At 42.6% G+C, this 26,825-nt stretch overlaps 1 protein-coding gene across 3 annotated transcripts; it reads right to left on the reverse strand.

Annotated features, from left to right (window-relative positions):
- Positions 1-22,369, reverse strand: CASP6 (caspase 6). Of its 3 annotated transcripts, none has more exons than XM_077815138.1 (9): positions 22,240-22,357; positions 20,376-20,412; positions 14,923-14,964; positions 13,864-13,906; positions 7,848-7,994; positions 5,542-5,618; positions 4,877-5,052; positions 2,255-2,414; positions 1-910 (listed from the first exon to the last, which is right to left on the reverse strand). In XM_077815138.1, the coding sequence occupies exons 5-9, from the start codon at positions 7,961-7,963 to the stop codon at positions 672-674; spliced, it is 768 nt and encodes a 255-aa protein (XP_077671264.1). In that variant the 5' UTR covers positions 7,964-7,994; positions 13,864-13,906; positions 14,923-14,964; positions 20,376-20,412; positions 22,240-22,357; the 3' UTR covers positions 1-671. The 3 variants fall into 3 exon arrangements, with proteins under 3 accessions (XP_077671264.1, XP_077671265.1, XP_077671263.1); XM_077815139.1 differs by having other exon boundaries at positions 20,368-20,412; XM_077815137.1 differs by lacking the exon at positions 20,376-20,412 and having other exon boundaries at positions 22,240-22,369.
- Between the last annotated feature and the right edge of the window lie 4,456 nt (positions 22,370-26,825).

The following is a 26,825-nucleotide window of genomic DNA, read 5'->3' on the forward strand; positions in this document are numbered from 1 at the left end:
TGAAACACACACTGCACATTTTAATGTGTTGTAGGTGTTACATATTTTTTAAGATACAGAAAAATTACAAACATACCTTAGCTGCACTCCCTATAAATTAATGTCAGTGCAAGAAAAAAACAGCTTTTATAGTCTAATGCAGTTTTAAAAGTTTTGTGAAAAAAGTTACAAAATGCTATAATGCAGTTAGAAAGTAGACAAGGTATCACTCAAGTGCAAGTCAGAACATTTTAAAAAATTGGTTAAAAAGTGCTTTCTCTCTTAGGACTTATATGACCCTTATTACCACGGGATCTGAGCACCTTAAAATTTTTATTACACAGAAATCAATGTTACAATTATTTCCCCCAAAATTCCCTGAGACTGCTGTTGCTGCAATGCTGATTTATTAGAACAAAATAATAATTTCTAATATAGAAAGATTTTTAAAAAATATTTAAATTATGGTTCCTGAAATTTGATCCCAGCATTTTTGTAAATAGTCCTGTTGAGGAAAATGCATGATGTGAATAACTGTGTAGTTCTCTAGCTACATTGAAAATCATGTTATAAACTATTGAACAAGAGAACAACCTTTCACTCAGTGATCTAGACTACAAGATTAAGTGATGAAGATATTTTCCATTTTTTGGAGTGAATCTGAATAAGATGCCATTCTCAGATGGGCCTATCTACTTTGATTTTTGATGGAAGTGCAATTTTTTAGTCAGCATTGAGGCAAAACAAGGAATCTGCTTCTTTCCTATTGCATTAATGTCTCTGCAGATATCCACTTTGCGATGAGATACTTTCCTGTTAACCAGAGTGAGAAGTTCTGTGAACTCCAAGGAAGAACCATACTTTCTTATCATCTCACACAAGTCTTGAATATACCAGGTGCCATTTAGAGTTTCACGATGAGAATAGTAACCTATTGGGAAATAAGAGCATAGGACTCCATTTAACCTTAAATGAAGACTAGAAGCCACAGTTAATAACTTACAATATCACAATTTACTTCTGGCCAGTCATGTTCATGGACTGCAGATAAGTTTTAGATATACGTCTCTGCACTATTTATGCTGTCTTGGGTACTCAGATGTTAGAGATAAAAACAGTACTTTGGCAAGTTTGCATAATCAAATTTAACCTGGGATTAATAAGTACGGCCACATTGAGTCAGACCAATGGTCGATCTAGCCCAGTATCTTGTCTTCCAATAGTTGCCACTGCCAGATGCTTCACAGGGAATGAACAAAACATGGCAAGTGAGTGATCGATGCCATCATCCACTCCCAGGTTCTTGCAATTTAAAGACTTAGGACACCCAGAGCATGGGGTTGCATCCCTGATCATCTTGGCTAATAGCCATTGATGGATCTTCTCTCCGTGAACTTATTTAATTCTTTTTGGAACATATTATAGTTTTGGCTTTCACACCACCCCCTGGCAATGAGTTCCACAGGTTGACTGTGTTGTGTGAAGTAGTACTTCCTTTTGTTTGTTTTAAACCTGTTGCCTCTTAATTTCATCAGGTGAGCCCCATGGTTTTTGTGTCATATGAAGAGATAAACAATACTTTTTCTCCGTACCATTCTGATTTTATAGAACTCTATCACAGCCCCCCTCCTTATTGTCTCTTTTCCAAGTTGAAAAGTCCCAGTCTTTTAATCTCTCCTCATAACTTATAATGGGTGCAACTCCATTTCTGACAACGGAGTTGCATGTTCGTGATTAATTTTGCCATTTGACTTTATACAATATTTTGCAAAAAGATTTTGTATTAATATTTGTATACCCTTCCAACATCAGGTAATGTTAAGTTGAATGCAATATTGATTCAGTAGCAGAAACAGTTCTGTAAATTCCCCCTCTGGTGAATTACAGGAGAGTCTTCAGGATTGGGAATGAGATGGTTTGGGAAGGGCACCCACCTGTGTGAGGAGGTTTAAGAAATCACATCCAAATGACATGAGATTAGAAGTGCAGAAGAATATTTCCTCCTGACAGGTAGCTCAGTGATAGGGATGTGATCAGTATGCTTTGAGGTACAAAGTCATTTAAAAATTGCAAGTTAGATGGCATATTTTCATTTATTCTTAAGTCTTTACCCCATGTGCAGGAGACACCACTACTAAAGCAGACATGCAAAGTGGCGAGTTTAAGGAACTTGAATTCTTGTTTTGATTGTGTGACGAAGAAACTCTGCAAGCCTACTACATTTAGTAAAACAGGAGTTAGATGCTAGAAACTTAAGTGCAAAATAACAACATACCTTCTGCAACCGAGTAGCACATCAGAAAGTCTGCACCAGCAGGTAAAGTATATATAGCCGCAGCATCCACTTCAGTTTCGTTGACCTTGGACTGGTCTACAATACTGTCCACTGCATCCGGAACAATGACTGGGTCATCGTGTTTATCCCCTCTACATGCCTAGCAGGAGAAAAAGCGCTGAATCCTCTCATCAGCCAAGTACAGTTAGCCCTCACCGAACAAAATTCTAAAAGCAGAAGTGCTTCCTGTTTGTTTAGATGGTCTTAATTTATGTAACTAAGTTCAGAAAGAACTACCTTTTGTCCTACTTGTAAGTCCCCGAGGCTTTCATTGGTAGAGCAAGCTGTTTAATAGGGCCGGGCACCAACTTAGAAATATCAAAGCATAGCAGACCCCATACTGACCTATTCTCTACTTTTGGAAGGAGAAGAGGGAGTAGCCTTACAGATCAGTTCAAGGAGAGTGTTCTGTGTGTAAGTAGCAGCTTGAAAAGAAGTGTGGGAATACCCTTGTGAGAGACGCAGGTGCATGAGGCTGGCATTGTCAGTGAAGCAGAGTGGGGGACTCAATAAGATGCAAGTTTCAAGGGGTTCAGTACTACTTTGACTAATGACTTGGTTTGCATTGTAAATTAAAGCAAGGGTGGAACTGATTTTAGGTTATGTCTCTAGTTTTTGTTTTATGCGTGAGTCTACATTAGTAGGAGCCCCTAAATAATTAATTTTCCAGTTGAGATACTGAACTTCTCCCCTGCTTGCTGCTCTTACTTCTATAAAATCCAAAGTGGATTTACTCTCAGTATAAGATGCTGGATTAACAGCAGATTTAATTCTGCAGGGACTCTGTGTCTGAATGAGGTTTCACCCCTACAGGACAGGAGCTATAAAGTGGTTCATCCAGGGGATGGCAGCTTTAAATTGCGGCCAGGTCTGCACAGGATTGTTGCATATGGAGGCCACTCACTTCCTGAAGGCTCTGGCCACTGTCACTCATCTTGAGTTATGCGGCCAATTTGAGACCCCACTGGAGCAAGAAATAATTCCTTTGCTAAAAGGCCAGGAGAGGCCAACATAGTGCAGGACTAATCAAGCTCCAAATATAGGTTTTTTTTTCACAAAAATGTTAAGCACAGGTCATGCAGTACAAACTCCCCACAGCATCAGGCCAAGGGACCTCATCCTTGACTGGGAGGGAACCATCTGATGGGGCAAAGATGTAGTTCATGGAATTTGCCCATTCAGTCTTTAGCCTTCCTAAGTCTGGCATCTAGGTACCAGTTGTGGTCACCTAAAAATATGAGCTGAGGCCACTGACTCTCTTCCCCCAAAAAATGATGGCAATGGTGTCTGCTGCTGGACAATTGTTGGCCATCTATCCTACACAGTCTTGATTTGAGCTGGCTTTCATGTATCAGTATAATTTTACCATTGTGACTCATTGGCAGCTTCATTACACAATTATTTCCTGTTTTAGTTAGCATAGCAAAAAATCCAATGTAACTGATGCTCAAATGCTTTTGTACATTGGCTAAGATTTTCCAACCCAGGCTACATAATTTAACCCACAGACTACTTGAAGCCAACTGGTAGAGGGCATAGAGAGACAGGGATCCCCTGGGTTCACTTTAAGATGTCACGTAGGGTCTCTGATTAAAGCTGTGTCACACTGGATGTCAATCATTGCAAGATGTTTTTTATATATAATATGTATATTATAATGCTGAAAAATATGTTTTAGGCCTTATAGCTAAAAGCAGCATGTCTTGAAACAAGTGCCTCCTGTCTGGAGAAGTTTTTCTCCTTAGTGGACCATTGTGTGTTTTACAATAAAAGTTTATTAGTATAGTGAGTTAAATGCTAATGAAGAGCTTGAAGAGAATTCAGAAGAGGTGAAGATCAAAGTTCTCATCTGGTATATCTGGGAGTGCAGAGAGAGACCCTAGCATCCTTCAATACATGAAGACAAGCTGCAGTCTTGATCTTTTGAAAGTGGGATTTCAGCCAGCTTGGTTGAAAAACGCTGGGAAAAGGCACTGGGGTAAGCTATCATGTAGAAGACCGGGAAATGTCCCATGAGTTACGTTTAGGCTCGACAAAGTGTGTTATGACTGTTTTATATGTAACCATTTATTTTCAATAGTCTTAATTTCTATTATTTGAATCTCTGTTCTTTGATGATGAACTTATTCTTGTTTTCACTTTAAACATTTCTAACTGCTGTGTGTTAAGCAGAGTGGTGATCCTAGTTGACCTGAGTAAGCTGCTTTGGGAGTAGCGAATCTGAGTAGCATGCAGCGGAATGGGCTGAGCACTCCAGAGGGATGCTCAGAGGACTATGGAGTTGGAATCTGCCTATCATTAACCTGGAGAGAGAGAGAGAGAGAGAGAGTTATGACTTTGGAGGCCTGAGAGGTAGTGCATGTGTTGCCAAAGGCTGATGGAGACAAGAAGCTGATCCACAGACAAGACTTCCTCTCACTAAGGGCAGGTAGTAGCAAGCTGCCTCTTGGAAGTGTCATAATAACCACCGCCTTTTCCACATGAGAAGAAGTTATCACAAAAAAACCTGTCCTCTGTGCCACTGGGGAAAAAAGTACACAAATTCAAGAACAGAGATCTTACCTGAATTATAAATATTTTAGGCTTTCCTACTAGACTCGGGCAGTTGTCTCCTCTGAACATGTTTGTCACTGTCTGAACTTTTATTTTAGCATCATAGGCGTAAACGTGATTATCTTCACCATGGCTCAGGAACACACACACAAAGCAGTCAGCATCACTGTGGTTGTCCATTGACACTAAAATAGTGGAACTGTGTTTAGATGATTACGCAAGCTTACAGTATTTATTAAACACCCCTCCATTAGTCCACTTAAGACCACATTTAGCCATTTAATCTCAAATCAGTTGTATTTGAGATATGTTGAGCCAGAGTCTCAGCTGCTGTAAATCAGCATAGCTCTGCTGAAGTCTGGAACTACACTGATCCATACAAGCTGAGGCTCCAGTCAACTGGAATTTAGAGAGATGCTTAGTAAACACTACTTCTGTTGGTCATAGATGCATCTTGGGAATTCCAACGCTTGCAATATAATACAACTGAAGATACCACGGTATAAAATTACATATTTTCTGTTCCTTAGTCTTTTTATGTTATGGAACTTCATCACAGAAGGGAAACAATTCAGGTTACAGTGAACTTGTCTTAAGAATGTATTTCTCTATCACTGTTATCTAGAACTTCTCCTGCAAGCAGACTAAGACATACCAACTACATGGTCTCCTACCTTCATAAATGTTCTGCATAACCTCTTCTGCTTTAAGGTCATCAAAGCATCTGACTTCAAATCCAAGCTCTGTCAAACTATCATTAAACACACATGTTTTAATAAGTATCCTTTTTGAGTTATGCTAAAAATGCCACCACTTTTGTTGCTCCCTTTAGAACTCTGTACCTTTTCCTTGAGAGAATAGATATTCATGTTAGTTTATGTAATGGTACCCAAACCTGATCCCCAGGGGTGTCTTAAAGATGCACAGGACAAAAAAAAAGTCATTTATAAAGTGAAGGCGTTCTCATGAAATAGGAATTCTGTTAAGAGCAAAAGAAAACACAAATGGAGGTACTCCCTCAGGGACCTGTCTGAAAACCAACCAATATGCGAAATAAAGTAGAACTTCCATTTTTGCCAAAATGCAATTTCATTTTCAGGCAACTATGAGCCAAACTGGACAATTTTGGACTTTTTTTTGAAGGGTTATAATACTATCAAATCAGAAATTTAATATAAACAGAATATAAAAACTTAATCATGCCCTGAAATATGCTGATGCTGTGCTATGCCACCTCCCTGTATTAAGCTTTTGGTTCGGTTAATACGTGCAGCCACTTCCCTTGTGAGCTCTGTGCTAATCTACTACACTTGTAACTGGTTACTTTATAAACATCAGGTCAATGCTAGCCTAGCCTGGGTGCTTTATCCATTTTTACTCATTTCCTCAATCCATGATATGCTGTTGTTGCATAGTTCCATAGGCTAAAACAAAATTCATTATGGAACTGCATTTCTTGTGAATGGAATAGTGGGTTTGCTATCAATTCTTTTGAGGGACATGTGTTTCTAATTACTATATCTAATATTGTATGCAGCGTAGCTAAAGTTGTGTCAGTCCCAGGATATTAGAGAGACGATGAGGTAATATTTTTTTATTGGACCAACTTCTATTTAGTGAGAGAGACAAGCTTTCAAGCCACACAGAGCTTTTCTTCAAGTCTGGGGATGACCTGAAGAAGCACTCTGTGTGGCTTGAAAGCTTGTCTCTCTCACTAAATAGAAGTTGGTCTAATCAAAAACATTACGCCTCAACTACCATGTCTCTCTATATCTAATATTGTCAGTGATGGCAGAGTCTGAAATTTGTTGGTACTCCACAGCGGACGACAACTAGTGCTAGGAGACATGGGTGTTTTCTATAAGTCACATATCCCTTCCTCTTTGCATATCTAAATTGTTGTAAAATAGCATGTGGCTAAGCTTAGACTATACTGGCTCCTTGAGTTAGCCACAGAAACATACGGATGTACAGCACAATTGTGCCTGGAACAGAGCTGTCCTGCGTCCCAAAAGCTGCAGTTGCCTATTTTGCATCTGCAAGCAGCTAGAACTACGTGTACTTGCTAAGTGAATAGGAATAAAGGCTTCTTAACTTCCTTAACTTTTCAGTCAGTTTTTGAAATTGTATCATACAGCACATCTGTTTACCCTACAAACCTGACCTTGAACTACTCTGCTATTGGACAGCATAAGTTATTAAACAGATTTGAACTTCACATCACTTACTCAAACTGGTTACTGGTTTAGTGAATCACAGGAAGTGCAAGATGTGAATCAACAAAAGTCAATTTATCTCCTACCGTAAGCAGCACAATTATAAGAATCTCATGTTTAGAACTTCTATCTCAACAGTAGACACTTGCGTCCAACCATCACTTGGCTTGAATGCATTAGGGATATTAGATGAATTAATGTTGCCAAGCAATATTAAATGGGCACAATCAGCTTGAAATCTAGTCAATTACAAAAAATGAGTTGAAAGTAATTTCAGGTACTCTACCTTTCTCCCGGCACTTCCTACCGGTTTGTGACGTTACAATCAAGTTTATCTTTTTTCTGTATTAACCAATGAAAATATTTGTGTTCTATTTTCCCCCTCATCATATTGAGACAGAAAAATACATTGTTTGTTTAGTTACACAATACTAAAAATCCTTTAAAAATTAAGATCACCACTTAGACTGCTGAGGTACAGGCAGCCATCAGGGTAAGGAAGACTATTTTCACAGGGCCTGATCCTGTCCCCATTGAAATCAATGGGAGTTCTGCCTATTATTTCAAAGGGAGCAGAAGCAAGCATTTAACTCTTTTTATCATGGGGTACTGTGCAAAATCTTTCAGTCACAATTATGTCAATGAAATCAGTTATTTTACAGCTGCTTATATAACCTTCATGACAAATCACTTTGAATTGCATATTTTTATTTAACTTATCTAAAAATAGTATCCTTCTATAAAGCAGCCAAATATCATCTTACCTGCGTTTCAGATTGTCTCTGTCTGCAAGTGTGCCACGTCTATCTGGCAGTGTTAAGTGCCAGAAAAACTGCTCATGATTGAAGATTAAAGCAACCCCTCTTCGCCTGTGGTTCATTTTGTATTGTGCTTCTGGATCAAATGGCTGGCTGTTACAAAGAGAGAACATGCCTTTCAATTAACAAATAAATAATTATTAGTTCACCTACGTATGTTCAGAGGCCAAGATTTTCAAGAGTGATGAGAGATGTTGGGTACCCAAAGTCACATTTGAAAACCTGGGGCACATTAAATGAGTCATTCAAAAATCTCATTAAAGAACTGGCTGCAGTAGATAAAGGCCAGTAAGTTCTGAGTTTAAAAAGCTGTTTCTGTAACTTTAATTGTTTGCTTGGATTATCTGTTGAATTCCAGGACAGACAACTGCCAGTGCAATAACTAGGCACATTATGATAAATTAAAGTGGAGTCTGGACTCAGTACTGATTCTCCATGTTTCACAGTTTAGCCAGACTTCTTATTTTAAAAGTTATAGAGCAGACCCCTTTCGATAATGTAAGTGTGCACTAGTTGGAATTTTGTTTGAAGTTACTGTTTACTGAATCACATGCAACATGAACATGGCAGTTTTAAATAGTCACATAACTTTCTGAAGACAACATTGCGATGTAAGTTTCTTATGCTGGTGGGACAGAGCGAGATTTTCGTCCATGCTTACCCGAGACAAATAACTCAAGCAAGATGAAATCAAAATGTCCTTAATACCCGTGACTAACTTACAAGTCTGTAATATTCAGCATTTCTGCTCTTAGAATCACCGTGCTCAGTAGTCAAAAATCAGGACAGGGAAAAAAGGCAGAAAAAGATGGGGCATTTTTCTTCCCCTTAATTATTCAACCTACACCAGTAGGAAAATTGTCGGGTATAACCAGCGATAGTCTCCAAATCACTTGAGCAGCGATGGTGTGGACTTCTAAAAGATAAATTTACATACTAGGCCACAGTTTAAAAAAAACATGAATATCAGCCATAAATATTTGGTGCATACAACTTATCTGAATCTACTGAAGAAAGAAATTATCTTATGGAATGAAACAGTGATCCCTGTCTAACTTGAGATGCATACTAAAAAGCTATTTCCAAATACCCACTAGGAAGCATATGCAATGTTTTAAACAACTTCTCCCATGAAATCAGGACAAAAGTAAACATTCCACTTGAGAAGGCCTGAAACCAAATACTTACCTGTCAAAAATAGCTAGCATGACTAGAGCCAGTTGTAGGGCAGTGTGACCCAGCCTGGGCTATCACACTTGGCACCCTAGGACTGACCATGCGTGTTTTCAGTAAACAAAGACATAGTTGGAGGCTGCTTCTCAGCCGCTATTCCCTATATTGCTGCCTCTATGTGCTAGAAGGAGCAACTTTCTCTCACACTTTGTCCCCACCATTTGTAGTATATGTATTTGTAATATGTCAAATATTGTATGTGCATTTGTCTAACTAGCCCATAATCCATATATGTATAAATATATATATATGCTAATTGTTCTTATAAGCAGAACAAACTTGCAATGAAATGCTGTGGACTGTTCTAAACATATAACCAGGGCCATTTGGTTCCTGGATCTTATCTAACAGGAAAAAAGATGATGAGGGGAAAAGTTAATTGATGGGTGGGTTAATGGTTGGAGAAGGGGTGTTGAATGAAGTCTGTGAAAATGGCTGGTATGAGGACATATGGAATTCTTGCATGTCATCTCAATAGCTGTAGAACTGGCTCTGGGCACAGTTTCCCCTGTATTTCTTCTTTATTAATCACTTACACACTGCCCCCATGAATGGTACGACCTTCCTGAGCTCATCTGCAAAGTCTCTACCCTGTCCACATTTAAGTCCCTCTGAAAGACCACTTCTGCTGTAGTGTTATAGTAAATCAAGTTGATTCATAAAAAAGCAACAACTTTGTTTATAGATTCAGGCTTTAAGGCCAGAAAGGACCATCATGATAATCTAGTCTGATCTCCTGCACATAGCAGACCCCAGAATCTCATCCACACACTCATGTAGTAAGCCCATAACCTCTGGCTAAGTTACTCAAATTTTGATTTAAAGACTTCAAGTTACAGCAAATCCACCATTTATTCTAGTTCAAACCAGACCCCAAATATGATGATCAGTTAGACCCTGACCATGTGGGCAAGACCCACCAGACACACATCTTGGAAAGAATTATCTGTAGTAACTCAGAGTTCTTCCCCTCTAATGTCCTATCTCTGGCCATTGGAGATATTGACTAATAGCAGTCATGGAAGGGCCACATGCCATTTGTGCGCAATCTTATCATACTATCATAAGCTTATTAAGCTGTCTTGAAACAAGTTACGTTTCTTGCCCCCCACTACTCTCCTTGGAAGGCTGTTCCAGCACCGAATTTTTCTAATGGTTAGAAGTGGTCACTTCTATCTTTAGCTTGTAGTATCCTCAGAGCAGAGACCTGCCCCCCCTCCCAGCCGCGACATGTCTGGAAAGGGCTTAACATAGAGTGGACATTAATATAATGTAAATTTTGTTCCTTTATTGTATGTATTTTTCAGACAATTTGTTTCCCTGCACGTGCAATATGTGCCTGTTGTTCACATATTGTATTTCTTAGTTCCCTTTCCTCCTCCATAAAGTTATATCTGGAACGTACCTTTTACTTTAATCCTTTTAAAATACAAATACTCTATTTAAAAAAATTAATGCACTAACCTAATTTCAAATGACTGCTCAATTCTAAAAGAATTGTGTTGTGGTGACATCCACGCAGTTCCATGCTGGTTGTGTCTCCTTTCCCTGTTACACTTGACATGCATCACCTGTTTTTCATGGGCTGGGGGCAGAGCCACCACTAGGAACAAAGAGACCTTCCAAAACAGGTAATGGGGGAAGTGGCAGCAGTGAGGTGTGTGTGTGTGTGTGTGTTCGCACACATGCATATTAAGAGCTGGGTGTAATTTTTCAGCTGAAACTTTTTTCACTGAAAAAAATGCAGATTTGGATTGACCAAAATATTCTGGCAAATTAATGCTGACTTTGTGAACTGCTTCAGTTGAAAAAAATGTGGAAATGTAGAAATGGTTCATTTTGACATTTACGAAATGTTTTGATTCTTCAGCTAGATTCAGAAGGGGAATTAGAGGCCTAACTCTGACATTTAGGCACCACTCACAGCACTGATGAGGAGCTAGTCCCTTTACGCCCAATAGCCAGGCAACTCACCTGGGATGTGGGAGACCAGGACTGAATGCCCCCTGCTTTGAACACAGGTCTCCCCACTCCCAAGAGAGTGCCCTAACCAGCTGGCTATTGGGTATTCTGAAGTAGGCTCCCTCAGTCACTCTTGTTGAAGCTGTTCCACTTTGCATAAATAAATATTTATTGGGCTAGAGAGAAGTGGTGAATGCTCTACCAGACTAGAGAGTAATTATCATTCTCTCTGTCCTAGTGACTATACCTATTTATACAAAGCGGAAGGGCTTCAACAGGAGAGCTTGAGAGAGACCCCCACCAGAATATCCCATAGCTCAGTCGTAAGAGCACTCTCCTGAGAGGTGGGAGATTCCTGTTCAATTTTTTTTCCTCCACCCTCTCAAGGCAGAGAGGGTGGAATTAAACCTGGGTCTCCCACATCCTGAGCGAGTGCTCTAACCAGCCACTGGGCTGAACATTGTAAGAGTAGCAGCACCACCTCCTCATCCTCCAGCTGGATTTTAAGTGGGGCCTGATCTGGTAGGCATGCTCTGAGTATTTCTACTACGTTGACCCCACCAGCAAGAGAGGTTGGGGAATGACTGTCTTTCCCTGGTTGGAGGATCATGCTGGTACTTTGGCATCTGGATGCCTGGAGTAAGGCAGCAGTACGCACGCTCAGAGACAGAGACGTACTGCACCAACAGACCTTTACAGCAAAAGTTAGGTACCAAGTAAATTTAGGTGCCTACAAGGTTAGGCAGCAGCTGAGCAGGGGGTCTGTGGATCACAGCAGCACCTCAACCAGGAACTTGGGCACCTACATTCCTTTGTGGATCTGGGCCCTAAACACACCCCTTTCCTCTGCATTTCACTCCTGGCTAGCTTAGGTAGCTCCTAAATCAGCTTGCTGGCTCCAGTGGATCCCATTCTTAGGAATCTAACTCCCCCCATGCATTGTGTGGGAAATCCGGGTACCTAACTTCGGACCATGAATTCTACTCGATAGCAGGTTGCCAAGGAGGTTAGTGTTGCAATGCCTACGTTCACTTCATGAATCTAGCCCAGGGGTTGGCAACCTTTGAGAAGTGGCACGCCAAGTCTTCATTAATTTAAGCTTTTGCGTGCCAGTAATTTTACATTTACAGGGCTCCTCAATGGAACCCCAGACTGGCAGTGGGCTGAGCAGGCCTGGCAGCCAGGACCCCGGCTGGCAGAGGGCCGGTCACTGGAACCTCAGACCAGCAATGAGGTGAGCGGGGGCGGTGGCTGGTATCCCAGGCTGGCAGCAGGCTGAGCAGGGCTGATGGCCGGGACCCTGGCTGACAAGGGGTGGTGGCCGGAACCCCAGACCATCAGTGGGCTGAGCGGGGTGGCGGACAGAACCCCAGACCGGCAGCGGGTGAGCCGCTGCCGGTCTGGGGTTCCGCCGGCTCCTGCCAGCTGGGGTCCTGGCTGCTGGCCCCACTCAGCCTGCTGCCAGCTGGGGGTTCTGTTCACCCAGGCCAGCAGCGGGCTGAGTGGGGCCGGGGGCCGGGACCCTGGTTGGCAAGGGGCCAGAACTCCAGACCATCAGCGGGCTGAGCAGCGTGGCGGACAGAACCCCAGACCAGCAGCGGCTCACCCGCTGCCGGTCTGGGGTTCCGCTGGCTCCTGCCAGCCGGGGTCCCGGCCACTAGCCCCACTCAGCCTGCTGCCAGCCGGGGGTTCTGTTCACCCAGGCCAGCAGCGGGCTGAGTGGGGCCGGGACTCTGGCTGGCAGCAGCGTGCCAGTAAAAATCAAGGGGCCGGTGGCCAGAACTCCAGACTGTCAGCGGGCTGAGCAGGGCCAGCGGCGGGCTGAGCGGCTCAGCCAGCCGCTGGTCTGGGGTTCTGTCCGGTGGCTCCTCCCAGCCGGGGTCCTGGCCACCGGCCCCACTCAGCCCGCTGCTGGCCTGGGGTTCCGTTCACCCAGGCAGGCAGTGGGCTGAGTGGGGCTGGCGGCCGGGACCCCAGCTGGCAGCAGTGTGCCAGTAAAAATCGGCTCGCATGCCGCCTTTGGCACACATGTCGCAGGTTGCCAACCCCTGATTTAGCCCACGTCTCCTTCCTACTGTATGTATTTGTTCACTGTCCAGCACTGAGGAACTCTGATTCTTCCTAGGGCCTCTGGGTGGTGCCATAATAAAATAATAATGAACACTACTACTTCAGTGATGAAGGGTTCATGTAGTGTTCATGCACCTGGAAACAGTCAGGGCACACCCTGACTGTTGTGTAGGAGCAATGCACACATTGCTCTGTTCTGTCCAAGGACATAGACCTTAAAACATGGACCATCTGGGAAGTCAAAATAAGGACATCAGCCGTGGGAAGCTTCCTCGGCCGAAGCTCAAGGCCTGAGAATAAAGATTGTAGTAGATAGAGGCTAGTAAATAGGAATATTAATCAAAGTCATATTATTTCCTTTGTTGATGCCTTTTGCGGTCGGCTGGGGTATGTGACGCGCAGGGGGGGAGAGAAATAAAAGAGGTGGAAAAGCTGACAGGGGCAATCCCATCAGCAGACCAGCCTGCTTGCTTGCCTAAAGCCGTGTCCTGTCTTGTATTGAACCGCCACAACGTGATATGTAGGAGTTTGATACACATGTTCTGTAATGTTACGGGGCCTTCTTGGGTACTCAGCTTGGGCTCTTACCAAAGATTTAAAAAACCCCAAGTCATAAATGTTTTGAGTTTCACATTCACATCTCTCTCTCTCTTCCATTACCATCTTTAGTCATTCTGATTAAAATATAGGCCTTTACCTTCTCTCAAGGGCATCTGTTTCTGTGACGTTTTGGTCTCCATCTATAACAAAAAGAGAGCCAAAGGGTATTTGAATTACTAACCCAGTTGTTAAAAGAAAATTTGATATCTTAGGCAGTGGGAGATTTTCGAATTTAAACTTAAATCAGGGCTTGAGTCATGCTACATCACCCCAGAATGCCATTCCGGCACTTTATTTGGTGGGGTTCCGTTACTACCACGTATGAGTGATAGTACTGGAAATCCATTCCAGCATATCTTTTTTAAGGACTCATATGTAGAGCATGTGCAACAATCTGTAAAGTACACTTGATAACATAAACAAGGAGTTCATGCACAGGCCAGATAATTAGGCATGAAATCACCTGATTTGCATTAACGCCTATTGGGGTGCACAATCATATGGGTTTACTTTTGGAGGCCATTCTTAAACATGTGACCCTCAAAGACCAGATTTTTAAAATTGCAAAAATGCAGATGCATAAATTGTATATCAGCAATCATGGACACTGCATATGCAAACGACAAGCTCTCCGTCTGGTTATTTTAACACACAGCCTCTGTAATTTCATGCAAAAACTGTGCATGCTTTTGTATACACTATTTAATTTCTAGCACATAGTGGCACTTCTTTTAAATACATGATGCAATCAGCCTGAAACTAAACATTTTCTTTGAGGCTAGCTCAACAATTTAGTAAGTGATGTAGGTATTAGGACATCCAACTAGCAGAAAAATTCTAAAACATGCAAACAACTCACACCCTTTCTTCTACTAAAATGCATAGAATACGTACATCAGCCGTGTTAGTACACCCAAAACTCCTACTGAAATTAACAACACTATTGAGTGTACAAGGAATACAGAGCTGGACCTACTGTTCTAAAGATGTTAAAGATAAAGCTGTCAACTATGTCCTGCTCCCATCTTCTCCCACCTATACGTTAGTGTCTCCATAGATCTGAAGATATCTCACAATCCATATTACCAAAAGTGTGACAGCCCACACTATTCTTTTTAACCTTGCCATTTTATGAAAGTAATACACTTTACTGTACCTTTGGTATTTAAAGCAGGCCCACTATCCACCTGGATTTGCCCTGCAATTGAAAACACCACACCAATGTTACTGTCATAACATACAATGTATCAGCTGCAAAAAAGAAAATGTGAGCACATTTTTATACTACACAACTCACACCCTTTCATAATTTGTTTCTGTAATAAATCAAATGAATGGAGTCATAACATTGAGCTATGACGGACCACATTTGTTAAATTTTGTGATTATTTTTTGCCCTTTGTGGCCCCATCAGTACCCTACCATTGAAATCAAGTCATGAAGGCCTTGTCTACATTAGCACTTCTCCTATTACTGGTCTCGCACAGGTATAGCTCCACTGGTGACAACAATGGTGGAAAAGCTAGTGTAGACCAGTTGCCAGTGTTTTTACCATCATGTTGTCTAACTGTCAAGGTTAGATGGAACAGTGTAGAAAACACCTGTAGCCTGTCTACACTAGCAAGAGCCCACCGCGGCTACCACCAGAAGAACTGCACCAAGGGTGCTAGACTAATGATGGGAGAAGTGCTGAAAAGTATTAGCATAGACACAGCTAAACTTAGCAGTAATGACATAGTTCAGAATCTTAAACAAAAGAACTATTACAGAGAGTGTGTGTGTATGAGACTCACAATAGTTTTTGCCTGCAAACCTGGAATTAAGGCTGATAAAGTATCACTTCAGCCAAAGTACACCCAACCCTTGAAAATATGATTGTTTCCTTTAAAAACTGTCTTTCCTTAACTTGGAATTTCCAAGTTAAGTTCCCACTTAATTGCCAACCTCTCCCAAAAAACATACCTAAGTATGCAAATACATAGTTAAGGTCTCTGTGATCGGGGTATTGGGCCTATCTCAGTGTTGACAAGGAAAAGTTAACCTTCCTCTTTAGGAAGGGCCACCGCTACATGTGCATAATGATGGGATATGCAGAGTAGTGCAAGCTGTGGGGAATTAATGAATTCCAGAAAAGGGAAAGAAAGAATCAGGCAGGGGGCTTGACACAAATAAGCTTCAAGGGAGAATAGCTGAGCCAAAGGACTTGTCTTATGCTGAAGTAAGCCATGTTGTGTGTTGAGTTTTATCTGACTGAGGTAAGATACCCTTTGTTTGCTGGGTCTCAGGCTAAAGAAAAATAAAGAGGACTTCTTGCTTGCTCTTAATTTCATTTCTGTTTAATCAGTTTCTTGTCATTTTTACTTTGAGTTTCACATACTCAATTAGAAAAACTCTACAGTATTTGGACTGCAAACACTGCTGGGAACTGTTCATTTGGGTTGTTGTTTTTTTTAAAGTTTCTAAATTTTTAATTAATGAAAATGTTCTGTTGGTCATAAGTCTCGTAAAGCTGGTATTTTTCAAAGGAACATCAGGGAGTTAGAGGGGTACGCAACTTCCATTGGATTCAGTGGGATCTGGGAACCTAAATTTCTGTTGGCTCCTTTGAAATCCCATACTAAAAGTTTCTTTTTTACAATATCTAAAATTTGCACCAAATGAAGTGACAATATACCTTTCAAAATTCACTGATACTCAAATCTGTATATTCCTTATTGGTTAACTCTAAGTGAATCCTTGGATTCACTCATCAATGACTGCAATCACACGGTAAAGGTATATTTACTGAGGCCTAGATTGTTTTCTCCTATGGGAATTGCTGGTGCTACCAAGTTGCTTGAAGTCCTAGTCACACCTAAGACCTGGTGGCATTCTCAAACGATCTCTTAAAGGGAACCAAGCCAGTAGATATTCTCAGAGAATGCCTCCCAGTTAGGGCCCTGCACAAAAGACAGCCAGGGACAAGCAGTGGTGGGGTATTTCTAGCTCAGTCTATCCCATGTCCCGGTGGTTAGGGCACTCATCTGGGATGTGGGAAGATCTTGTTTGCAAAGCAAGCAGGGAATTGAAAGGAGGAACTCAGGCCTCCTATATCACCAGGCCACAGAAACAGAGTGACTCTACAGCCTAGTGCTTTGGCCATCACCTGGGAAGTGGGAGAATCAGGTTCAAGGCCCTGCTCCAAAAAATATTTAAGGTGTAACCGCTCCAAAGGAAAGACTGGGAGAGGAACATCCACCCCACAAATACCCAGGAAGATACTTACCTGGGATGTGCAGACCTCGATTCAAGTATTTGTGCACATCAGACAGATGGATTTGAACTTGGGTTTCCCACATCCTAGCTAAGTGCCCTAACCATGGGTCTACTGAGTAGATTAACAAGCATGTACTTTTGGATGTATTTTGTGCAGGGCCTGAACCAGTATGCATGCTCTGAGACCATTAACTGGATCAGTCCCCTCACTGGAAAGGTAGGGATAAGGGGGAATGGTTAGTTTGAGAATCTCACTGGGGCTTAAGAATGAGCTGGGGTGGCATCATTCCTCAAGCAGCGTTGCACATGTCTATTGCTGGAAACTTAGGCATTTAGGGGACTTCAGACAGCAACTGCACAGTGGTTTAGAGAACATTGGTGGTGCCTAAATATTGGATTTAGACCATAAGTCTTTGTGAATCTAACCCTCTGACTTGCCTAAGGTCTGTGGCAGAATAGGGAATTAAACCCAGCTCCCTCAAATCACAGGTTAGCACCCTAACAACTAGACCATCTGTCTTCATACCTGAAACTGAATCAATGATAGTACTCAGTCCTTGCGCAAATCAGACTCCAAAAGAACACAGTTAGTGACCACCTGTAAAAATATTAATTCTCTTCTACTGACCAAGTACATGGTCATTGGAAGAGCTAGAACTAAAACTTATGATCTCCGAGTGCCCAACCCAATGCACCTTTCCCTAGGACAAAATACTGCTACAAAGTTTTGTGTAGCTCCATGAATGACACTTCTTGCCAGGGAGAAATGGTAACTTATTTTGTGTTATGGGTGCCCAGTAGCAGCTGGTAGGGTGTTATAGGAGTCTGTCCTCTTGCACCTCACAGAATCAGGAGATTGTGAGATGCAGGAGTGACTGGGAAACTTGGAGAGGCTAGTGATAACCAGCGGCAGACAGGGGGACTAGAACCCAGGGGGTTTTGGGGGTGAGGAGTGGAAGAGGCAGGAAAACCTGAGGCAGTTTCCTTCATTTTGTATCAGCTTCCCATTATCCTACCTTCTGCCTCTGACACACTTCATTCCTTTCCACTCACACACAAAAGGAAACTTCATAACAATGCTATAACTGAAAAATATCAGTAGTTAAAATAATCACTATTAGATATTATGTGGCTAGTCAAAATGTTGTTCGAAAATAGAACGTAACCTAGGAACTCTATACACTATGGCCTCAATCCTGCAAGGAGCTCGGCAAAGATGCACCTCTGTGGAGCTCCTTGCAGGGAAGAGGCTACGTAGGAATGTGTACCTAATGAAAGTAGTTTCAGTTAGTGAAGAAAAACAGATGACTGGCTTGAAGGGAACAACCTGGGATGTTATAGTTAATGATTCTTAACATGTGGGTGGTGACTGCTCAAGGGTATGAGTTGAATGCCAGGGGTTGTCTACTGCATCACAAGCTAACGGTATTCATCTGAAGCAGATTCACTTACAACATGGCCCTCCTCTAACACCAGGAATGCCTTTTCCCTCTTTCCTATGGGCACGGGCACAGGCATAAATCAATGTGTCAGGAGCTGACTGAGGAGATATCTGAGCCATTAGCAATTATCTTTGAAAAGTCGTGGAAGACAGGAGACATTCCAGAAGACTGGAAAAGGGCAAATATAGTGCCCATCTATAAAAAGGGAAATAAGGATAACCCAGGGAATTACAGACCAGTCAGCTTAATTTCTGTACCCGGAAAGATAATGGAGCAAATAATTAAGGAGTCAATTTGCAAACACCTGGAAGATAATAAGGTGATAAATAACAGTCAGCATGGATTTGTCAACAACAAGTTGCGTAAACCAACCTGATAGCTTTCTTTGACAGAGTAACAAGCCTTGTGGATGCGGGGAAAGCAGTAGATGTGGTATATCTTGACTTTAGTAAGGCTTTTGATACTGTCCCGCATGACCTTCTCATAAACAAACTAGGGAAATACAACCTAGTTGAAGTTACTATAAGGTGGGTGCATAACTGGTTGGAAAATCATTCCCAGAGAGTAATCGGTGGTTCACAGTCATGTTGGAAGGGCATAATGCGTGGGGTTCCGCAGGGATTGGTTCTGGGTCCGGATCCGTTCAATATCTTCATCAATGATTTAGATAAAGGCATAGAGAGTACACTTATAAAGTTTGTGCACGATACCAAGCTGGGAGGGGTTGCAAGTGCATTGGAGGATAGGATTAAAATTCAAAATGATCTGGACAAACTAGAGAAATGGTCTGAAGTAAATAGGATGAAATTCAATAAAAATAAATGCAAAGTACTCAACTTAGGAAGAAACAATCAGTTGCACACATACAAAATGAGAAATGACTGCCTAGGAAGGAGTACTGCAGAAAGGGATCTGGGGGTCATAGTGGATCACAAGCTAAATATGAGTCAACAGTGTAATGCTGTTGCAAAAAAAGCAAACATCAGTCTGGGATGTATTAGCAGGAGAATTTTAAGCAAGACATGAGAAGTAATTCTTCCGCTCTACTCCACGCTGATTGGGCCTCAACTGGAGTATTGTGTCCAGTTCTGAGTGTCACATTTCAGGAAAGATGTGGACAAATTGGAGAAAGTCCAGAGAAGAGCAACAAAAATTATTAAAGGTCTACAAACATGACCTATGAGGGAAGGTTGAAAAAATTGGGTTTGTTTAATCTGGAGAAGAGAAGACTGAGAGAGGACATGATAACGGTTTTCAAGTACATAAAAGGTTGTTACAAGGAGAAAGGAGAAAAATTATTGTTCTTAACCTCTGAGGATAGGACAAGAAGCAATGGACTTAAATTGCAGCAAGGGTGGTTTAGGTTGGACATTAGGGAAAACGTCCTAACTGGAATAAATTGCCTAGGGAGGTTGTGGAATCTCCATCACTGTGGATTTTTAAGAGAAGGCTGGACAAAGACCTGTCAGGATGGTCTAGATAATACTTAGTCCTGCCTTGACTGCTGGGGACTGGACTAGATGTCCTCTCGAGGTCCCTTCCAGTTCTATGATTCTATGAAATATTTGTAGCCTTATGACAGGGTTTGGTTGCTAGAGTACACTGCCAGCTGTGTATCTGTAGTAAGTGTACCTGCAATGGCAATAAGCAGGTAGTGTGGGTAGAGGGCAATGTATCAGACAGCATGGGTACAAATTTCAAAGTGCTAGCTACACTCTCTTCAACCTCATTCTGAATCGGCTGCAGTGCCAATGCTGCCCTTTAGCCTATGCTACGGTATGCCACAGGGTGCACGGGGGACTAAGCAACCACACCCCAATCCATCCAAACTTTGTTTTAAAAGGAGGGGTGCTCCTAAAATACATACAGTGTTAAATAAAAAACCATCATTATTGTGTACCCACTCAGTTAGCTGCAAACGAAGGGCTTGTCTACATGGGAAAGTTATTCTGGAATAAGATAAGGTGTGAATTAAAACAGATATAGTTATACTGGTATCATTCCCCAAGTGAACACTCTTAGGGTATATCTACACTATGGACCTTACAGCAGCACAGCTGTACCACTATAGCCATGCCACTGTAAGGTCTCCCGTGTAGCCGCTCTTTGTTGGCAGGTGAGAGCTCTCCTGAGGGCATAATTAAACCACTCCCAACAAGCAGCGTTATCGATGTCGGCAGGAGAGTCTCTTCTGCCAACACAGCGCTGTCCACATCAGCACTTTTGCAGGTGAAACTTATGTCAGTTGGGGGTGTGTTTTTTTTTTTACACCCGTGAGCAACAAAAGTTTTACCAGCAAAAGTGGTAGTATAAACAAAGCCTTACTCTGGTATAAGAGTGTCTTTTTTCAGTTTAGTCTTTTTTTCGCTTCTTGGCTCTTTGAGCTAAGATCATATGTTGCTCGGGAAGGTGGTTAAGCTAAACTGGAAAAGACACTCTTACGCTGAAATAAGTTTGTCCACCTGGGGTTATACAGCTGTAACAATGGCATAACTGGTAAATATTTTGAAGTTTGAAGGGGTTTTGTTTGGTTGGGGTTTTTTGTTTGGTTGGGTGGCGGGGGTGGTTTGTAAACAATCTTTTTGTGCAGTCTACTACTAATACCAGTTCTGAAAAGACGGTTGGGGAAGAGGTCTGGGAGCATAGTCATTGCAAAGTTCTACTTCTTTTTAATTGATTTTTGGTTAATACTTATGCATGTGTTAAGCACTATTTTACATGCACAGGGTATTATAGGAGATGCTATAAATTTTAAAAATAACACTGTTCTTTACAAGAGAAATAAAGTAACTTTTAAAAGCACGGTTAAATCACCTTTATAAATAACTGCAGGGGTCATACTTTGCAAACCTGCTTTATTTTAAGAAAACGCTAGTTCGACGGAGAGTGTACTACTGCCCATCCTATTAATTTAATGTGCAATGTATGCATGGGAAGAATTTACCTCTGGCTCCTTCGACCAATATCAATAAGTAGTGGATATCGGGCATTTTATGCATCCTGTTTGAAACCCTGCCAACCAAAGGTGGCAGCTGTTTATGAATCACTAGTTTGCCTGGCACTGCAAGAATAGGTGCAGTGTAACCAGGGTTTAATTCGTGCCTGGGCTTGCCAGGGCTAAACCCTGGCACCCCTAGGCTTGGCAGTTCATAGCCCCAGCACCTCTCCCTTGCCACATCAGTTATGAAAGTAAAACAAAATTGCTTGAGGCCGGGGCACCTCTTTCATTACAGATTAAGCACTGAGTGTAGCAAAGAACAGCAGATCCCTGCCCTGAGGGGCTGCCACCCGCAGCCACAATAACCCACAGCAGGGCAGCGGCCGCTTTGGGGACCCTGGGCAGCAGCTGTGTGTGTTGCTGGGGAGGCAGGAGCCCCAGGCTGAGAGCCGGAGACAAAGGACAGGGACAAAGGCCGGAGACAAAGGGCGCCCTCGCCTTTCACTTTCCCTTCTCAAGGGCAAGGAGACGTGGCCGATGGTCGCAGGGCCCCCCTGGCCAGACACCCCCAGCTCTGCAGAGAGAGGCAGTAAAGGGAGCCCCCTCCCCCGGGGGGAACTATGGGGTTTAGGTTCCTTTTCCCCTGCCCGGGAGGGGGGACACCCTCCCCCTGCGCCCCCAGAGACGATGCCTCAGCCGCCCCCCAACCGCAGAGCCCAGGGGAAACAGCGCAGCCCTGGCCCTGCCGCCGTCCCCGCAGGGCGCCGGCTGGCGCCTCACGCTCGCCTCTGGGTGCTCCGCAGGCTGGGAGCCCGCGGGCCGGGCTTGCCTGCCCTACCGGAGTTGCCGCCGATGCGCTGCTGCTTGGAGCTCGCCATGGCCCCAGAGAAAGGCTCCAAGTGCGGCCCCCCCAGCCGAAGCTTAACAGACGCCGCAGCCTTGCCCGGCTCGTCGTCTTCCTCCGCCGCTTCCTGCACCACCCGCCCCGGGCCCGCCTCCCTCCTTCGGTGGCCGCCGCCCCTTCCCGCGCCAGGCAACCCCGGGCGGCTCCCGGCGGGCGGATGGGATCCCGGGGGGCGCGCCCCGGCCGGGCTCTCCCCAGCCCCTGGTGTGGTCAGCGGGGTTGTACAGTCCAGTCGGCTGTCCTCCTCCAGCTGGGTGGGGAGAAAACCAGCAAAAATCCAACCAGGTCCTCCCTGCAGTAACTGGGGTTTTGGTTTTATATCATTGGCCCAGATCCAAACCCCACCAGCAACTGGGAGATTTCAGGGGGCAGGAGCCAGCTGGAAATTTCAGACCTGGCCCCTATATTTTTAATTAGTGTACTGAACCCAGACCCTGTGGATCAGCCCTCTGCCCCCATGCTCATCTGAGTGTCCCTAAATTCTGGATCAACTTTCCCTTATGGTTCTTGTTAACTGTCGGTCTCCTGCCAGTATTTAGCCTTAGATGGAGTTTACCACAGCTTTGGGCTGCATTCCCAAGCAACCTGACTCCAAGAAGACCCGGTCCCGGCGCGCCGGGGGCTGCTGCCGGACTCACACCGTCCATGGGCACCTCTTAAGTTCAAGAGGGCATGAAACCGTTAAGAGGTGCCCGTGGACGGTATGAGGCTGGTAGTGGCCCCTTGCGTGCCGGGACCAGATCTTCTTAGAGTCGGGTTGCATGAGAATGGAGCCCAGCGCTGGCGGTAAACTCCATCTAAGCCTAAAGTCTGGCCCTTGCCTATGAAGCATTACACTTAGGGGTCTCGAACATATGGCTTGGCATGCAAAATTGAGTCAATGGCAGCTTGGTCATTAGAACTGTGTAGGGACAATTGCGTGCCTCACTGCTGCACAGTTTTAAAAATTAGGTCCTGAATGAGCCACCAAATAGTGTTGAGCGCAACAGCTGCCTTACTTAAAATCTGCACCTTAGGTCGCTTGGAGGAAATCCCAGTGTAATGTGCACACCTAAGTATTTTGTCTTTTAAAATATCTTTTTTTGTTTAAAAATATGGAACTTGCTGTTCTGACCAAGTTATTCCCCTTGTGAACCCTTTCACTGGATTCCTGTTTCTTACTGCATCAAATTCAAGCTTCTTGTCTTTACTGTGAAGGCCCAATATATTCTCACTCCCTACCTACTGTGCCTCTTTGCTCTCATTTTCTGTTATTCCCCATTTTATTCTCTCCTTCTTGGTCTCTTCTTATTGCTCCTGCCTTTCTCTATCCGCTGTGCTTGTTCTGGTTTCCCATTTCAGACAATTGTCAGCTTCCTCCTTCCTCCAATTCCTCCTTACCACTCACATCTTTCAGGAAATTTTCCTATCCTGTTCTAACCTGCAATAAACTCTCCACAATGTCTTTTTTTTTTTTAACCTTAATTCCTGTCTTATGTCTGGTCTTTTTTCTTTATTTTCACTTACCGTGTAAATACTTTAGGGCAGGAAACGTGTCTCAATCTGTTGGTAGATTGTTGTGTAAATGTTTGACACTATAATAATTACTATTAATCTATACACCTATTCATTTTGTAAAGAAAAGCTCCATGTGGGACCAGTAGCATATATTTATCACAAGTGCTGTGGCTATAGTTTTTTACTCCCTACACTTGTATCACAACATATTTGCCAAATCCCAAAGTACATATGTGCATATAAAAATGGATAGAACTAGGGCCTGAGGGTTGGAAAACAAAAGAGATTAAAAACTATAAATTAGGGAAATAGAGGAGGATTCCATAAAGAATAAAGAGCAGATTAAAGTTCTTCCCTTCACTCTAAAATAGTCCAGTTACGCTAATCAAAATGACTGCATTTAGAATAAATGGACCTAATAGCTAACAGTTCACCAAACCCCCCCTCCCCCACCAAAAAGCCCATCTCTTTTGTTTTTGCACATTAAACCCTAATGGTAACTCAATAGTAATTTCAGTGATATGGTTAAAACTTCACACTTGAAGGATTAGGAGGAGCTACTTTGTCAGGAGTGAAATTAATCCAAGTGTAACCACATAGTTACCTAGTGAGTGAGTTATTTTACTCTTCTGTTATACTGTAGACCCATAAATGTTGACAGATTGTGAACTGTTTAAGTTTCAGGAATCAGCTGCAGGCAAGTTCTTTGCTCTGTTCTTGTGTCTTTTAAGAGTGATACCTCTAATATATAATAGAAACGTTTCAGAAGTCAGTGGGTAGCTGAACAAAACTGTCTATATTAAAAGAAAACGTTCTTTTGAGTTTGTCATGGGATGTGCACATGGCGTTGGACTGGTATCAGTAACACTCTCCTATACTAACATAACATGGCTAAAAATAGCAGTGTAGACACAGCAGCATGGCTATACTAGCAGAGTGGTGACCCTGGGTATGTACTTGTGTTGCTAGCCTGCACTAACCCCCCTGTCCCCACATCTATGCTGCTACTTTTAGCAGTTCGTGTGGTATGTCTTTGGGAACAGTGAATCTGAAAGTTCTGTGACTGTTCAAGGGAATGGGCTGAGAGCTCCAGAGGGATACTCAGAGAAAGGGAAACAATAGTATGCTGAAACCTACAGCTCCCCAAAGCAGCCTTTTGTTCACCAAGGTTTAAAGTCGTTTTAACAGCCATATTCATAGTTTTGAGATGCCTCAGGAAACTGGAGTTTGGCTTAATGTAAAATGAAAAACTGTATCTTACCAGAATCACTGAATGAAATAGGCATGAGCTTAAAATAGATTTAAAATATTTCATATTATATAGACTAAGATGATATTGTACTTTTTTTGGATTTTGCTTTTCTTACTCTGTTTAATAGGCAGCATGTTTAAAACAAACAAAAAGAAGTACTTCTTCACATGACATAGTCATCCTGTGGAACTTGTTGCCCTGTGATGTTGTGAAGGCAAAAGTATAACTGGGTTCAAAAAAGAATTAGATAAATTCATGAAGGACAGGTCGGTCCATCAATGGCTATTAGTCAAGATGGCCAGAGATGCATCCCCATCCTCTGGGTGTCACCAAACCGCCAACTGCAAGAAGCTGAAACTGGACAACAGGGAAAAGCTTTGTTTGATCTAGGCAAGTGTGTGTTGTGGAACAGTTTGCCCTGGTATGGTTTGTGGTTGTTTTGGTGTTTTTGTAGTCTTACTGCAGGTGTCTCAGAACTACAACTACATCTAGCAGATTAATATACCACTTGCTGCTTTTCTGATCTCCCAGAGGGGAGAATAGGCCTTCTTTTGTTCAAAGCATTCCAGCCCAATCTACAGAAAACGGTTTTCTGTGGATTGTGGAACATGTCCTAGCCAGTGTTGGTACAGAATTTGGACTAGATCCTTGGCTCTTAGGACATCTTGTGGGTATGTTTAAATAAATGTTGCAGCAGACTACACTGCTTAGGAGAGCACATTAATGAGTTAAATTCCATTAGGGAACAAGAGGGATTTTACAACTATGTTAAGTGATTAGATGTTGATCTAACTGATGCAGGCACAAAAAGGTAACCTTTGTGTGCAGAAGGGCTTATTGTATAATGCATTTTTACCTATTTTCCTTTTGTGGTGTTGATGGATACTTGTCTGAGCAAGAATTTCTGACATCCAGCAGCTTTCTGCCAGATGGAAACCTCATGAGAAATGCAAACACTCTATACTGTGGAAGAAATTAAACACTTCCTTTGTACTGCAAGTGAGACCATTTATGCCATTGCAACACTCACCTTCAACACTGCTGAATAATACAAACACGTATTTCTCCTTTTAATATGTAGCTGGCCGTTTCCTGCAAGGTTTTTTACACTGCAAGTTCTCTACAAGCTTGAGGAGAACAAGACACAGCTTGTTGCAGCAGTAGAAAGTTCCCTCATTCAGGTGTGTAGTGTAAAAACTCTCTTACCTACCCCAGTGAGATTTACAACTCAAGGGAGCGTGTGTTGTTTTTAGATTTGTTCAGTCAAAATTTTAGATGTGGCAGCTTACATCAGTTTTGATCACTACTTTGGCAATAATAATTTTAGAACAGCAGACAGGAAATCAAGACTAGCCACAGTACGATAGTCACAAAACACAATTAACGTTTCCCAAAACACTTCTATCTGCCTGCAATTGTGCAGTTTGAAAGGAATAAATATTTTGTGCACTTATAGGTGGCTACACTGGAAAAACTAAGGCAGAGAATCCCAGCAAACTAAATATTTCCACAATCCAGTTTTATAAAGCATATACAAAACAGAGGTTCAATGTCATGATCTTTTAGCTTTTGCTGCAACACTCCACACCTCGTGCTGTATACACAGGAACTTAGGTCGGCTTAACTACACTGATCATGGGTGTGGATTTTTCAACCCCCTGACCAATGTAGTTAAAATTGACCTAACTTTGTAGTTTAGACCAGGCCCTAATATAGGAACACAACTTCCCTGAATGACCATTAGCTATGTTGACAGAAGCACTCTATTGGT

The sequence above is a fragment of the Eretmochelys imbricata genome, chromosome 4, assembly GCF_965152235.1.
Source record: "Eretmochelys imbricata isolate rEreImb1 chromosome 4, rEreImb1.hap1, whole genome shotgun sequence".
Lineage (NCBI taxonomy): Eukaryota > Metazoa > Chordata > Testudines > Cheloniidae > Eretmochelys > Eretmochelys imbricata.